General features: G+C 33.0%; 1 protein-coding gene across 8 annotated transcripts in view; it reads left to right on the top strand.

Annotated features, from left to right (window-relative positions):
• Positions 1 to 12,155, top strand: part of CEP44 (centrosomal protein 44) — a 494,127-nt gene extending 481,972 nt beyond the window's left edge. Inside the window, exons 1-11 of one of the 8 annotated variants that reach the window (XM_079305694.1) lie at positions 1 to 663; positions 1,121 to 1,228; positions 1,820 to 1,967; positions 2,963 to 3,109; positions 3,984 to 4,091; positions 5,512 to 5,646; positions 6,015 to 6,224; positions 8,821 to 8,890; positions 10,764 to 10,891; positions 11,146 to 11,183; positions 11,956 to 12,155. In XM_079305694.1, the coding sequence (XP_079161820.1) occupies positions 1,140 to 1,228; positions 1,820 to 1,967; positions 2,963 to 3,109; positions 3,984 to 4,091; positions 5,512 to 5,646; positions 6,015 to 6,224; positions 8,821 to 8,890; positions 10,764 to 10,891; positions 11,146 to 11,183; positions 11,956 to 12,064 (1,182 nt within the window). In that variant the 5' untranslated portion in view covers positions 1 to 663; positions 1,121 to 1,139 and the 3' untranslated portion in view covers positions 12,065 to 12,155. Of the gene's footprint in view, positions 1,229 to 1,819; positions 1,968 to 2,962; positions 3,110 to 3,983; positions 4,092 to 5,511; positions 5,647 to 6,014; positions 6,225 to 8,820; positions 8,891 to 10,763; positions 10,892 to 11,145; positions 11,184 to 11,955 lie in introns of all 8 variants that reach the window. The other 7 variants (XM_079305695.1, XM_079305693.1, XM_079305697.1 and 4 more) reach the window with 7 other exon arrangements.
• Positions 12,156 to 14,688: the final 2,533 nt, after the last annotated feature.

Here is a 14,688-nt window from a genome sequence, read left to right as displayed (position 1 = left end):
GCAACAGGAGAGTCTAGATTCAGAAGAAACCAAAAGTCCAGTTACTGGGCATTTCAACATTTACGGTGTTAACATACTTGGTAACTTGCATGGGGTAGTTTTTTTAGTTTTTGTTTGTTTTGGTATTTTTGTTTAGTTTTTTACATTGATACTTTGAATATCATACGTATTTTGAGAGTTGTCCTTTGAGCCACTTGCTCAAAGTTCTATATTATCGTATCTTGAAACTTTGGTATACTCGATTTTTACAGCCAACGCTCTGCAAGTTCTGTTACAAATTTCTACAGATAAAATCTGTGTACCTCGTTTTCCTAGGTTTGCCTTCCCAAGATTTGCTACGGACCTGTTATTTTTATGATCTCTTAAGCTATTTTGTAGTGACAGTAGTTACCAGTTTTTATATCCAGAGGTCTGGTGTAAAGAGAATGATTGTTAATACTCTTGGGAAACAGCCTGTATGATTAGACAAAACCCTGAGAGTGTCTTCTGTGAGTATTTGCACTGCAGAATAGAGCTTCAGTTTTATGTCAGATCCTTTGAGATTTGTGTTAATAGCTAGTTAAATTGGCAAAACCAAAGAATGGATTGCATTGTAACATAATGCAGGAAGAACAGCTGCCTCAGTGGCCAAGTAATTGGTTAAATTCTTCCAAGCTTTTAACAGTAAGTATTGTGTACTTCTGTCTAGTGCAACTAATTACCCAGAACCTAATGATTAAATTAAAGGAATCTGATGATTAAGTAGGAAGAAAATTATTTTAACAAGGGCAGAACACATGAGAAGGGCTTAATCTTGATGACAGCTGATTAAACACCATAGAAGCATGAGAAGAAAATCACACACAACAAACCCAGCCCACTGTAAATGCAGGCTTTAACTGTCTCTGAGAGCATTATTTCATTTACAGGCTGTGTGACTGTGCCTCTTCACTGCTTGGATTAGTAGGCTTCAGGATACTTGTTTTGTAGCAAGAAGAGAAATTTAGTGAAGCTAGTGGCAGGTAATTATCTCCTAGGTTCTAGCAGAAAGCTGAATTTAAGTGATTATTGCATTTTTTAATTTTTATGTACATATTTTTTTGTACAGACATATTTTTGTGTTTACTTCATAATCTGAAAGAAGAATAGCATTTGCAATAATGGCAACAGGAGACCTAAATGGAAGCTTAAGAAAAATAGAACAAGGACTTCGCTTGTTAAATTATCCAAGAGATGTGAATTATACAGTGTAAGTGGCAGAGTGAAAACTTGTGCTAATACATGATGACAGCAAGATGTGCAAACAAGTATTAGCATTGCACCCAGTGATAATGAACAGAACACAACTGTGGGAAGTAGGAGTGTGGTCTGTGTGGAATATAAAAGCATGCAGTTTTGCTCTTCTGAGCAATCCTTAGAACAATTCCTGAGCTGTATTACTGTCTTGTTCTTCTGCTGTTCTTGTCTTTGCTTCGGTTAATCTCACCTTTTTGGTTTTTTGGAAGTGCTTGCAAAACTTCCTTTGGGAAATTTTGTCCTGTAAAGATCAGAAATAAAAAAAAGGTCTGAATGTTGAGCTGGAAATGCTGGTGGGCTTTAGACTTGACAATATATAAATCATATGAAGATCACAAAACCATTTTCTTTTAGCATTTTACAGATAACTGCAAAGATGGCTGAATGAAACATGGCTGGACAAAAAAAAAAAAAAATTAAAATGAAAGAGATTTGGATATAACATACTACCTTTATTTATTCCTTTCAAGTTAAATGTTTGAATTCATATAATGAAAGGCTTTTGTTACTTTCTGCTGTGTAAAATACTTTTGTTTCTTAATAGGTTAGTAAAGGGTGATCCAGCTGCATTTTTACCTATCATCAGCTATTGTTTTACATCTTTTTCAACTTGCATAGCAGAGCTTTTGGTAAAGTGTGGTGTGGAACTGACAGCCAAGAGTGACTTGCGTTTTATTGAAGCTGTTTATAAGGTATCTCTTCATGTTCTTTGTAAAAGAAACATGGGATTCAGTACAACTTCACAAAAATTAAACATTTACTGGGAGCTTTACTAGACAGTGAAAATTTTTGGCAATGAACATGAATTTTAGTTCTTTTAGGATTTCAGATGGGTAGTAAGTCACTGTTTACAAGTTTTAAAATTTTAATGAAATTAAAGGATAGGTGGTGGTAACCAAATCTCAATTTTGAGACCTTGGCAGAAACAGTAATATTTTTAGATGTGAGTTTGGAAGAACACAGAAATATTTATTGGACAATAAGATTTATAGATGTGACCTTGGCAAAAATCTTAAGCACCAAAAAACCCATAAGAAACTCAAAATATTGTAGTGTAAGCACAGTTTAAAAAGTACAGCTATTTTCAAACACTATGCCATTTTAGTACATAAAGTTGAGTACTTACCCTTTTATAAATTGGAATCAAATTCTTAACTGATTGAAACTAACTTTGAACTGTCCTTAAAATATTAAAAAAGCATGTTTGGTGGATTGCTGAATTAAGAAATATTGTCTTATTCAGACTAGTTTTCCATCTGTGAGACTGCTTTGCAGGGTTCTGTGGGAGCCTTATGTAGCCCTCTGATGCATTTACTGAGATTAATACAGCTTTTTATTATGCATTCACTTTAAAAGCTTTTAGTTTAAATTTCTTAGTATTAATTTCTATAGTAATTTATTTCTTGAATCTTAAGACTATGAGTTGAAGTTCACAGGAGGGATGTGAATGAACGGGGAGATAGCTCCTCTTCCAGAAAGGAAGGCCTTAAATGTATGTTTTAAGCCTAGTTAAAAGAAACAGCTATATATTTATTTATATATATAAATAATCAAATGAGAAAAGGCTTAACTGCTGAAGTGCAGGATGAAAGAAAAGATTGCAGTAAAATAAGAATATGAGCATGCCATTTCTACAGCAAATTGTGAGGTGATTTTCAAAGTGAAATAAACTCTTATTTTGTTGCAGTTTCTTCGAGATCAATTTCAGTATAAACCAATTTTAACAAAAGAGCAGTTTCTTCAGTTTGGCTTTGCAGAAAGAAAAATGCAAATTGTTTGTGACATTATCAACTGCGTGGTGAAGAAACATAAGGAGTTGAATAACTCTAGTAAGGTACTGATCAAATTGTTATTATAAGTTTCTTTTGAAGTGTTTGATGCTGCAGATAAACTGGTCTTCAGCTTCTGTTTGAAGATGCAGTATTGCTCATGGACCAGATAATGGAAAGTTAGTATGAAGTTCTGTTGTAAAATGCTTGAATGCTTTCCTTCAAGACATGAAGCTGCCAATACTTTGTAGTATTAAGAAAATTAGAATGAAGATAAATCTAATTGTTGTCTTTACAGTAAGTGATATATTTTCTTTTACACTTCTTGATACAGTCAACATGTGAATCAATAAACTTTTCAGATAAATTTAAGGGCAAAGCAAAATCACCTCATTTGTTGGATTTCTGTAACAATTTAAATATGACACTTGTGTTTATTTCTCAAATCTCATTTTCATCAATGGTATTTGTAATGGCATTTTTTTATCAGTGTGTGATGAGTATCAGTCTCTACTTTAATGAAAAGAATTGCTAGTATTTATATTTTACAGGATTTTGTTTTCTTTGAGTTTTTACCAAGTCTTCAGGACTTCTGTATACCTAATTTGTCAGTTTTGAAGACATAACTACATTTTTTGTATTTATTTTATTTTCAACTCTGGTCCAGGTTGTCTTTTCTTTTTCTTTTATAAGTGTCTATTGATGCAATCTAGCATGGGCATTAGTGAGTGTGAAAGTATGGCATTCAATGCTGGATCTGTGTTCTCTATAATTTTGGGTCATATTTAATTTGTTTTTAGACATTTTTGTACTACAGAGGTTTAAATGTGTTTGTGTGTCTGTGTCATGAAATATTCCTGACTGTCAGTGATTGTGTTAGAAAGTGGGTGTGGAATCCTGAAAATCTTTCTGTGTTGTTTTCTTCTGTTGTCTTTGGAGGTTAAATCCCAAACGAGGAAAAAAATCAGACCTGTTAAATTTGAAGTATGGTCAAATTGTGGTAAAGGTCTTGCTGATCCAAGGGGCAGTGCTCTGAATTCCAAACAGGTATGAAAATAATTTTAATGTTTTATGTCTAAAGGTTAATCTCGTTTGTAGCAAGTCAGGCTCTTGCTGAAATTTTTGCTTTCATTTAGTTTTTAATACTTAATCAAACCAGTTTTGAGGTGGGTTTTGTTTGGTTTTTTTTTCCCTAAAGTGTGGTTGGCTGAAATAATAGCTGAAATACAGGGGATGTTGCATCTCTCTTTTACTGAGTAGTTGATCTCAAAGTCTTGGTGGTAATGACCTAGTGCTGTTGCTTGTGCTATATTTGAATTATATCAAGTGTATCAATGGAAAAAGATACAATGGGACAAAGAAGCTACATTGTCTTTGAAGAGTGAAGTGTGCTTGACCTAACATGTTTTCAACACAGCTTTCAAAACACTGATCTGTTGTCTGAATCTGTTCAGCAAGTTTTCAAAATGTGGCATTCCTCTTGGCTTTAGTTTTACAAAGGTAAAATGATTATGCATTGAGTAAATATGATTATACATCATGCCACTCTTGGCACATTAAGAAGGCAGCTTTCTTAATATTTTCTGCAAAATAAAATTGTAGAAAACTTTTAAGACTATGACTGCCTGTTAGTAGTTGGTGATTTCTACTTATAAGGAAAATACTGCTTTTATCAAGGAAAACTGTGCAAGGAAAGTATTTGGAATGGCTTCTCTGTCTCTTCTAGCTGTTTAATAGTAGCACTGAATGGAGAGAGCTATGTGTGCTTTAAGAATCCCCTAGAAGAGGAGAATTTCACCTTAACTAAAACATCGAGGAATCTGTGCATGTTAAGATGCTGCAAAGTAATTGTCCATTCTTAATCATTAAGTATTCTATTTTGTTTTATGATAGTATCATAGGACTTAATCCACCCAGAAAGAATTGCATTTCTCTTCATTTTCTCTAAAGGAAGCCTTCAAAAGAAACTTATGTGTGTCTCATAGGGCTATTTGCTGATAGTTTTCAAGAAAAAGGAAAAATTCTAATCTTCCTAGTTAAACCTTTTTTCTTCTTGATGTTTTAGTCATGGTTTTGTTGTTGGAACTATGTATATGAATTTTGCTGTATGTAATAGTGTATTTTCCAGTCCAAACTTAGAAATCTAACAACCTTTACATTAAAAGAAGATGTTCATGTCTTCATTACTGGTTATAGAAAGGAAACAAGGTACAGAGTATATATGGTGAAGTGTGTGCATGTTTGTTTCACAGTTCCTTCATTTCTCTGATTTTTTTAAAAAGTTAAACTGCCTGCTATTGCTTTCTGTATTTTGTAACCAGTTGGGATAAGAGAGTTAGACTTAAATAAATACTGAAATAATAGTCTTATGTGTTATTACTTGGCTAATGAATTGAAATATTCTTGTAATGAATAATACCAACTCTTTGTTGGTTATGTTTGTTTGTTTGTTTTTAAACATACCCAGATGAAGCCTCTAGTGGAAAGGCACTCTGGAAATGAAGTTAGTGGTGACCTTCGTCCACTACCCCTTCCAGCACAGGAAGGGAATGAAGAAGAATTATGCCTAGATCATGATATTGTGGAAGTTAAATGTGAACAAGTAAGAACTTCTCTTTTAAGATGCTGTCTTTTTCTACAGGATTTTTCTAAAGGGATAAAGGTTTTTATATTACAGTTGTAGTTCAGGAGCATGCAGCTCCTGAATACATTAATAAATGTATTGAAAAAGTTGGCAAAAGCAAGAGACACTTAAATTGTACTGTCTCTTTCAAGATTGTTCTATCAACAGCTTCTTTCAAAAGCTGAGTTCCCTGAGTAGGCATATTTTGGTGATTCTGGAAGAAAAGTAATTTTATAATGTAGCAGGATGTGGTTACTGAACTTGAAGACTGCACTTAATTCATTTGATCAAATGATGAATTGTTTTTGTTTTGAAATTAGAGGACATGTTCTTATCAATATTTTCAGGTCATAGAAGAAAATTCACAAATTGAGTTTTTAAAGAATCAGCTTGCAGATTTCCAGGAAAAGCTTCAGAAGCTAGATTGGATGGAAGATAAACTACAAGTTTTAGAAGAGAAATTGCAAGGAAAGGTGATCATAGATGAAAAGGACTGGAATAACTTACTGAATCGAGTTTTGCTTCTTGAAACAGAACTGTTGTTACAATCACAAAAGGTGTGTTAACTTCTCTTTTAATTCTATAACAAAAATTGCCCAAACACAATCTTGTTGGTCTGTTTCTGCCCTCCCTGCCTCCTGATATGCTTTTTCCCTGGTTTTAAAGGCACGATCTGAATGCAAGTGCTGTTTATGAGGTTGATAGTATTTTTTCTCAACTGTTACATTCTATTCTCTGATACTTTTTGAACTAAAACTCTTCATCTTTTCTTGTTAGTAATGATTCAGTGTCATTTTATTTACTATTGAAGTTATAGAAGGAAGTTCTGAACTTGGACTCTTCGTTCTCTGCAAATGATAGTGACAAAAATGGATAGCATGCACAATGGAAAACAGGGTTAATAAAAAAGTTAATTCTTATTTTAGTCCTATGTTTAATTTATTGGCCCTTGACATTTCTGGCCTAATCAATGGGTTTTTTCTCCTATTTCCACTCTCTTCCCTCACTTCTTGTTTCTTGTCAGTGATGTTCATTGTGTTTCTGAATGTGTAAAGCACTATAGTTGTGATGTGGATATATTTGGCATACCAAATAAATCCTCTTGTAGCATTAAGACTGGCTTATTTTTCATGCTGTTGAAAGGTCATTGTGTGCACATTATGTAATTTTATATATGTACACATGTAATATTTGGAGTTGCAGTGAACCATAGCATGACTTTGAAATTAATTGTGTGATCCAAAAATTTTATTCTCTAATGCAACTTGTGTGCTTTCCAGAAGATGAAAACCGTTGTGGGTTTGCATTTATTTTTTTGCAGTTGTAAAACTTTTGAATTTATTCATGACCAGGAGTTCTTCACATGTTGCTAACCCCACAAATTTGAAAATGTTGCTAATTTATACAAGACATCTTATACTCTTTGCCTTGGAAGTGTGGTAGTTATGTAAAGTCTTGAAATGGACAGGTGTTCAGACTGCTCACTAGATTATTTCTAATTGGTAAGGATAGATATTTTCAATCACTTAAAAAGTTTTAGATCAGTAGTAGCTCAAGTGATTTGCCATCTGAAATCAGATTCTTATGGATCAGTAGACATATGTCCAAATAATACCACCAATAATAATTTTTTTTTTCTGGCAGCAGTCTCAAGGGGCCTTCAGGTGAACAGCCATAGACAATTTTTTTCCTGTTTCAAATGTATTCTTTTCAAGAAATTACTGTAGTACATGGGAAAGCTCATGTTTCAGACTAGATTTTTTCTTTTGTTTTTGTAAATTTGGTTTATTACTGCTTCAGTAACATGTTTATTGCAGTTGTTTGTGTGGTTGGATAGTATTTGGAAAATACTCTCAAAACTATCACTCAGCAATTTCCAGTGAGATAATTATATTTCTGTACTGTGTGTTACTGAAAGAATTCACTTGCCAAAACAAGTTCAGTTATAGTTTCTGTGTGGCATTGTATATACAAATATATAAGCATATAAATATGTATTTATACATAGTCTTCAAAACTGTTTTGCAATAGACATTTGAAAACTAAGAAATTATGCTTTGGGCCACAGAATTGCTGCTTTTTTGTTTAATAGAATTGCATCCAAGTCATGCTTCACACATTCAGAAACAATTCAGAATTACTCTTCTCTCACTGTTGCACTTTTCAGGGACCTTTTGGCATCTAGCCGACCTAGCAGGAACACTCCAAGTTCTGTCTTTTGCTGTTGCCAAAGCAGCAGCAGCTGTGCATTTAGCTCTGGGAAAATCTGAAAGCTACCAAATCCACTTCAGTGAAAGGAATTGAACAGACGTGGTCTATGCAGATGCTATTTTTGTATTTTTTAAGAGATAGACATTATTACAATTTTTCCAGCATTTTTTCATGCAATGCCTACTATTTCTCCTTCATTCATTTATTTGGATGTAGTATTCTCCTGTTAGCTGATGGAGTTACTCCAGTATATAAAGGCTAAGATGTCAAAGCATAATGATAATTTATTGGTAAAAAAAAAGTCTGGATGTTGTTTGAGAGTTGCATTTTTTTACTTTGAAATTAGAAAGTTTACTATTGTTTCCTTCTTGTGAGCAACTTTTTAAAAGTTGGATTGAGTTAAACTGAGAATCTTTCTTAAAAGAGCCCTCTCTTACTTAGGAGCCTGAGAAACAGTTTAAAATAGCCTTCTGAGTACTAAGCATTAGGTGGAATGAATTTCAGTTAGTCTATAGGCTATTTTTTTTAGGACTGAGGGCTGTATTTTTGAATATCAATCAGCAGTAGAAGGCACACTTATTTTAAGCTAATGGCAACCAATGTTGTGATGAAATGATTAGTACAGGCTGAGGGCATTCTGTTTGTCCATTCTACCCATAACCAAGTTATATGCACTGTGTTTTGACCTGGTTTTGACCTCTTTATGAACAGCAACATTGATATTAAAAAAAAAAAAAAAATCTATGAAATAGGTTTTTTTAATGCACTATTTATGGAAATGTTGTATTGTTTAGTCCTGTGAAGATATTTGTGCAGTGCCAACATATCTGGATGGTGTAGTGAGCAAATACATACATACCTAGTACTTAAATATACTTTTGTTCAGTCAGAAGATCATTTAAACAGGATCTATGGCTAAAATGCAATAAACTTGTATTTCAGAAAGACTCACCAAAAGAGTTCAGCAATATAAATCAAGAAAGTACTTCTAGTACAATTCCAGTATCTCCTGGTGAGTATTAATGATTTTCCTTTTAATTAATGTAGATATGCTAAACACTTCTTGCTGGCCTTGACTGTAATAGTTTAAGTAGATAACTGCAATTGTGACCTCTGAATTTAAAAACATACTGCAGATTAGAAGTCAACCTCCTCATCATTTCATGTTTCTAATTTATTCTTTACATTATTTGGTTGCTATAGCATAGTAAGTAATGGTTACAAATAGCTACTAAAATATCAAAAATGCAAATATAATCAAGGTTCTGTTACTAAAGCTGTGAAAAACAATACTGTCATCTGGGCTTTAATTATCATGTTTTAAAAATACACTGTTCTTAAAAACAAATGGAGTTATTTTTGCTGTCATTAATATCTTTTAGATTGCTGTTTTATTGTTTTTAATGGGGCTCAGACAAATCATTATTCATAATCTTTTTTGATTTTCAGCTCTCTACTGAATGTTTTCTGTATTTCATCTCTGAAGCAGTTAGCAGCTATCCAACTGGCATTTTTGATAAGCTTTCTTGTTTTGAAGAGAAAGACAAAATTTTTTTCTTCCATTTCCAACTTCTGTTTAATTTTGATAACATATGAGAAGTAAACAAAGCAGACTTGAGTGGGAAAGAAGTTAAAAGCACTGCCCAGGCCATGAGTAATTCTTCTGTCTTCCTCAATGGTAGCTCTTTAGCCCTCAGCTCTGTTAGCTCCCTTAGCTCCTTCCTCTGTTCTCTTCCTTGATTTGGCGTGTTTCCCTTGTGGCAGCTGTTTTTCCTACCACCAGTGTTAAGGAGGATATTCTATTTTTTACTCTCACACATTAGGCTTTTTTGTCCAGTGTTGAGCTCATGAATTGTAATTGAAAGGGAGTCTCAGTAATCCAGTTTCCATGGAAATTAGGAAGGTAGTTCTGGGTTATGTCAAAGCTTGTTTTTATTGTGGAGTCTCAGAAATGAGACCTGTATTTTACAGGACATAGAAAGCTTGCAACATGTTTACTTCCTTTGATAAGTTTGGTGGTATGTTACTGACACTTGAGGACTTCGTAATCAAATAAACAGGTAGATGGTTTTTGAAAGAGAATTTTCTTATTTTAGACTCCCCAAATTCATATGAATTTGTTATTCCTGCTTTTCTAAATTCAGGAAATTTTAGGTGTAAAAGTTACGGGGACAGTCTTTTATCTGAGAGTATAGTACTTGGAATTCTTTCAGGCTCTTTTTGGTTGTAGCACTCTTCAGAAATCACAGCTGCGCCAAATAAATAATTTTTAATTTTAGATGTTTAAAAACCAGTTTAATATGAATTTTAGATACAAAATAATGTAGCTAAGTATGTTCCAAAGGTATGATGTAGAGATGGTGACATTACTAAAAAATGGGTATGGGAACACAGTTTTTTTTCAAGATACTAAATTCTCTTCCCTGACAATAGTAATATAAAATTGCAAAGAATATCACAGCCTTCCAAATGTGGGAAAAAAAGGAAAAAATTCTGCTACTTATATGACAGGTTACTTAGCACAAATTAAGGACATATTTGAGCATGCAGTTTACAGTAAAAATAGTGTAAATATATGAAATTACTATTTGGCACTCTAATCAGATGTTCATAAGCTTTGGTTTTGCTCTAATCAGGAGAAAATAATCTTAGTCTTTGGAATTTGCTTTTTGCATATTATATATATTATACATAGTGTAATATTGCACTTGTTTTAAAAGAATGAGAAAACTATTTTGGACTTTCATAGCAGCTTTTTCTTTTCCCTCCTTAAACAATGCATTCTCTTCTGTTATTACCTTGTGTAAATCAAGTTATTTGATAGGTGACCTTGCAAAAGAGAGCAAAAAGGCAAAGGTGACATAAAACTGAGCATTTCTCTGTAGATACAGAGAGGAACGAGGAGATGCCAGAGAGTCATCCTCTGTCGTCTGGATGCAGTTCACTGTTATCCACAGACCAGTCTCCCAAAGACATGACCATTAATTCTCATCATCTGACAGACATTTCAAAGGTAAGCATGACTGGTGAATGTTCAGTTGATTTCCTTTGAGGTCAGGAGAACAAGTAAGCATAGGTATTAGTTGTATATACTGATAGAAAAACATGGAAACTATGCAAAACTACGTCTAGGTCTGTCTTATAAAAACACTTTTCATATGTAAACAGAGCTTAAAAGTCACATTTTCTCTGAATTTCAAGTTGAAAATCTATCTGAAGAATATCAGCTTTGAAGGATTCACTAACTTTGTTGCTTTTAAATTGTAGGAGACAATAAGACAAAGAATGGAAAAGATAAGTAAAATGTAAGTAATTGGAAAGGGCAGAAGGAATTTATTTCCCAGGAGGGAGTCATACTGGACTAAGGCATACAGGGAATGTACATATGTGTTCCAAATCTCAAAGGTCTACATCAGGTGTGGCATTTCCTTATGGCTCTACTGGATAGTAAATCCACTTACACTTTTGTATTTGTGGGATGAGTCACTGTTTTGGTTTCTAAAAAGCAATAGAAAGCACTCTTAATAGTATTAACTAGATATTAAAGAGTGTTTAGAATATGGTTGATAAGAATTAGGAGTATTACTTATTTCCTGATTGAAATTCCTTGGTACCTGCAACTTTTCTTCCTGAAAAATACCTGTTATCTTAATTGTTTCTTATTATTTCAGGAAAAGTAAAGCAAATTTAAGCATTAAAATAACTATATTAAGATGTATTTGATATTAATTCTGAGATCTATAATAAAATTTTTTAGTTATATTTTTATTATGCTTGAAGAGAAATGTGTTGCTTTACAATTTTTCTCAGGCAAGAGATTCTATTTTTGATTTGCATGGCCTATAAAAAGTTCTAGCCTTTTCTGTGATTTTAATTTTATTATGTGAGTTACTTCTTTCTTTGTGTACTTAATGTTTATTGATATAAGGTAGACATTTAAAATAGAAACCAATTGCAGAGGAAAAGTGTATTGGGTCATGCTGCTTATTAGTATTTTGGATAATTAGGAATTTAAAAGCAAGTCAGTTATTTTATATCTTATTTTATTAAGTGTATGTTAACAATATTTATTTTCAGAATTGAAGAAACCTTCAGCTTGTTCAAAACACCAAACCCATCACTGGCAATACCTGAAAGCACAGGTCTTCAGACCTGGTCTCTGGAGACTTGTGGATACCAGAAATAATATGTATGTTTGTACAGCATTAAATTTTTAATATATTGAATTTGTAATGATCAGTGCTTTTATTGCTTTGAATAAATATTTTATTCATGCATCTGTGTATTGGTTTCCCTCCCCACACCCATGATTTTTGTTTTCAAAGACTGTTCAAATAGCTTCTTCCCCCCTCCTTGCACTTTTGTAAATTGAAGTCATTACAGCAATGTATTCTTGTGTTGACATTTGTTAGCAGTGTGCTAAGTAATATGTTTTTTAAAGTGTGGGCTTGAGGACCATGGTTTACATCCTGTTGGAAACATTCCAGCTGGAACTTGAATATTGCACCCAAGAGGCAGTCTTACATACCATCTTACCATCTGTACTGTTCAATAAGTCTTAATAAAAAACTTACATACAAATATGTACCTTTTTGCTTGTTTTTTTTATTTTTAAATATAAGTTTTCATGCTGAGCTTGAGAGCACCAACACTTTATGGCTTCCATTAACACTGACAAAGTGAGGGTCAGTTTGATCCTAAACACTAAAATGTGCAAGTAAGTCCACAGACTTTGACTGCAAGAGATGTGTTGAGTGTTTTAGTGCTCTTACCCAACACATTTTAAGACCAGCAGCACAGATGGAGACCAGTCAGTATACAAAGAAACACAACATTTTCATTATTTGAAGCCATATTAAGATTTCTGTTAAGAGACATAACTGGGTGTAAGACTTCCATAAACATATGATCAAACCAAGAATGTGTGAGACTTGATTAGATTTATTTATTTGTTTATTAATCTTTGTAAATTGGTAGCCTATTATATGAAGGTTCTTTTGTGTTTCAATACTTCACTTTAAAAGATTTTTGGGGTTTAATATTACAAACCAGTTGGAATTTTTTTGGTGGCAGAGTTTGCAGATGAAGGCAAAAGCAGCTGTTTGACATGCTGTAAAAAGTGATTTCTATGTTTTAACAATAATTATGTTTTTTTCTGTAACCATATGGAATATAAATGGACTTTATTTTAGACAAACAGTAGAGCTTATGGCGGTCTGTTATATTATGTAAACTAGTTCTGGGGGTTTTTTTGACTTCTGTGATTGGACTTGCTTTCTCAGTTGTTTAAAAATAAAAGAACCTAAAAATATTGGAAAATTACATAGTAAGAATTTGTTTTGCCCCTTAATTGAAAATGCTCCTTGCAAATGACTGTTCATTATTCTAACAAAGAAATGAAATGAGTTTTTTTTAGTGTTAGAGCAATTCCTTAAAATAGGACTACAGCACCATCTTGTGGAAGTCTTTATAAAGTCCTTAAAGAAGTAAAAATTAGTATTTCTGTCTCCTTTAAGTTGCTATGGTCAAATATTTTGGATTATCTCTCTTATTTTTCCTCTTTGCCTTGGAGTCAAAGAGGCTTTTGTGTTCAGTAAGATATTTATTCTCTATGATATTTGATAATGGTAGGAATGAGAGGAATGACTTGTTTGTTGATATCATGGCAGGAATGAGTATACTTGTATCAAGTGTACTTAATTCAAGTTACAGAGACTTTATCATTGAATGCATCTGGGGACTGCAGCGAATGTTAGAAAAAGCTCTTTCTCTGTGTGTGCAATTCAATATCTTCTCTAGTGCTGTAAAATTGAAAATCCCAATTCAATAATTTAATTCTTCCATTCTTCTTCATTCTACCTTATATGGTAATGAAAAGCTAAAATCAAGGATATGGACAAACTGAAGTCTGAGAACTACATAATTGTCTTGTAAAGGTTAATTTTTCTGAAGAAACAGGAAAGTAAAATGATCAAAATATATTAGAAGATACTAATTGTGGATTTTTTTTAATTTGTATTACAGATGCTTAGAAGTTTACTAATCACTAGGGAACAGAGCTTGAAGCAGCTTTTTTCAATCAACTACCTTTTTTGACATTGGAAATTAGGCATCATTTCAAACAATTGCACTTAGAATATATTATATCTTAAAATTATTTATTTGCTAATTATTTACAGTCACCTTTTCAAACACTTTATGCTACATATTATTTCCCTTCGGGTTTGGGTTTTTTTTTTTTTTTAATCTTTTTTAACTCTGTGTGGTGAAAATACCTTAATTAACTTATAATCCTCAGACAGTAAATTATGCTTCCTCAGGAAACATATTTTATCTGCAGAAATGGTTTAGTGGTAGTATTTTGGTTCTGTGGTCTGTAGGCAGATTTTTGTGTGATAGAGATATGTCGTGGTCTTTGCAGGATACTGGTGACAATACACTGTCACCTATGCCAGATGAGCAGTCAATACAAGGATAGCCATTGTAACACTTTTGAGTGTCCCAAATGGAGAAAATAAGTTGGACCAAGATTATGATATTCTTTTCTCTGAGCATCCTATGCTTATTTAATTAGGAGTGGTAAAGTTAGTATCTCTCCTTAGGCAATGTGACCTTATCTGAGAGAAAAGTGCTGCATCAGTTGTTGCAAAACTCATTCTCTTCAGACATCTAGAGCAGATGCCTCTTTGGTGATGAGGCTTTTTTGCTCTCTAGGAGCAAACTGCTCTAATTACACATTCACTACAATTAACAGTAGTGTGGAACATTGATGTTCTAATACAGCATTATGTTTTGGTTTTTCCCTCCCCT

The sequence above is a fragment of the Erithacus rubecula genome (genome assembly GCF_903797595.1).
Source record: "Erithacus rubecula genome assembly, chromosome: 5".
NCBI lineage: Eukaryota > Metazoa > Chordata > Aves > Passeriformes > Muscicapidae > Erithacus > Erithacus rubecula.
This window is presented reverse-complemented; position numbering and strand designations above follow the sequence as displayed.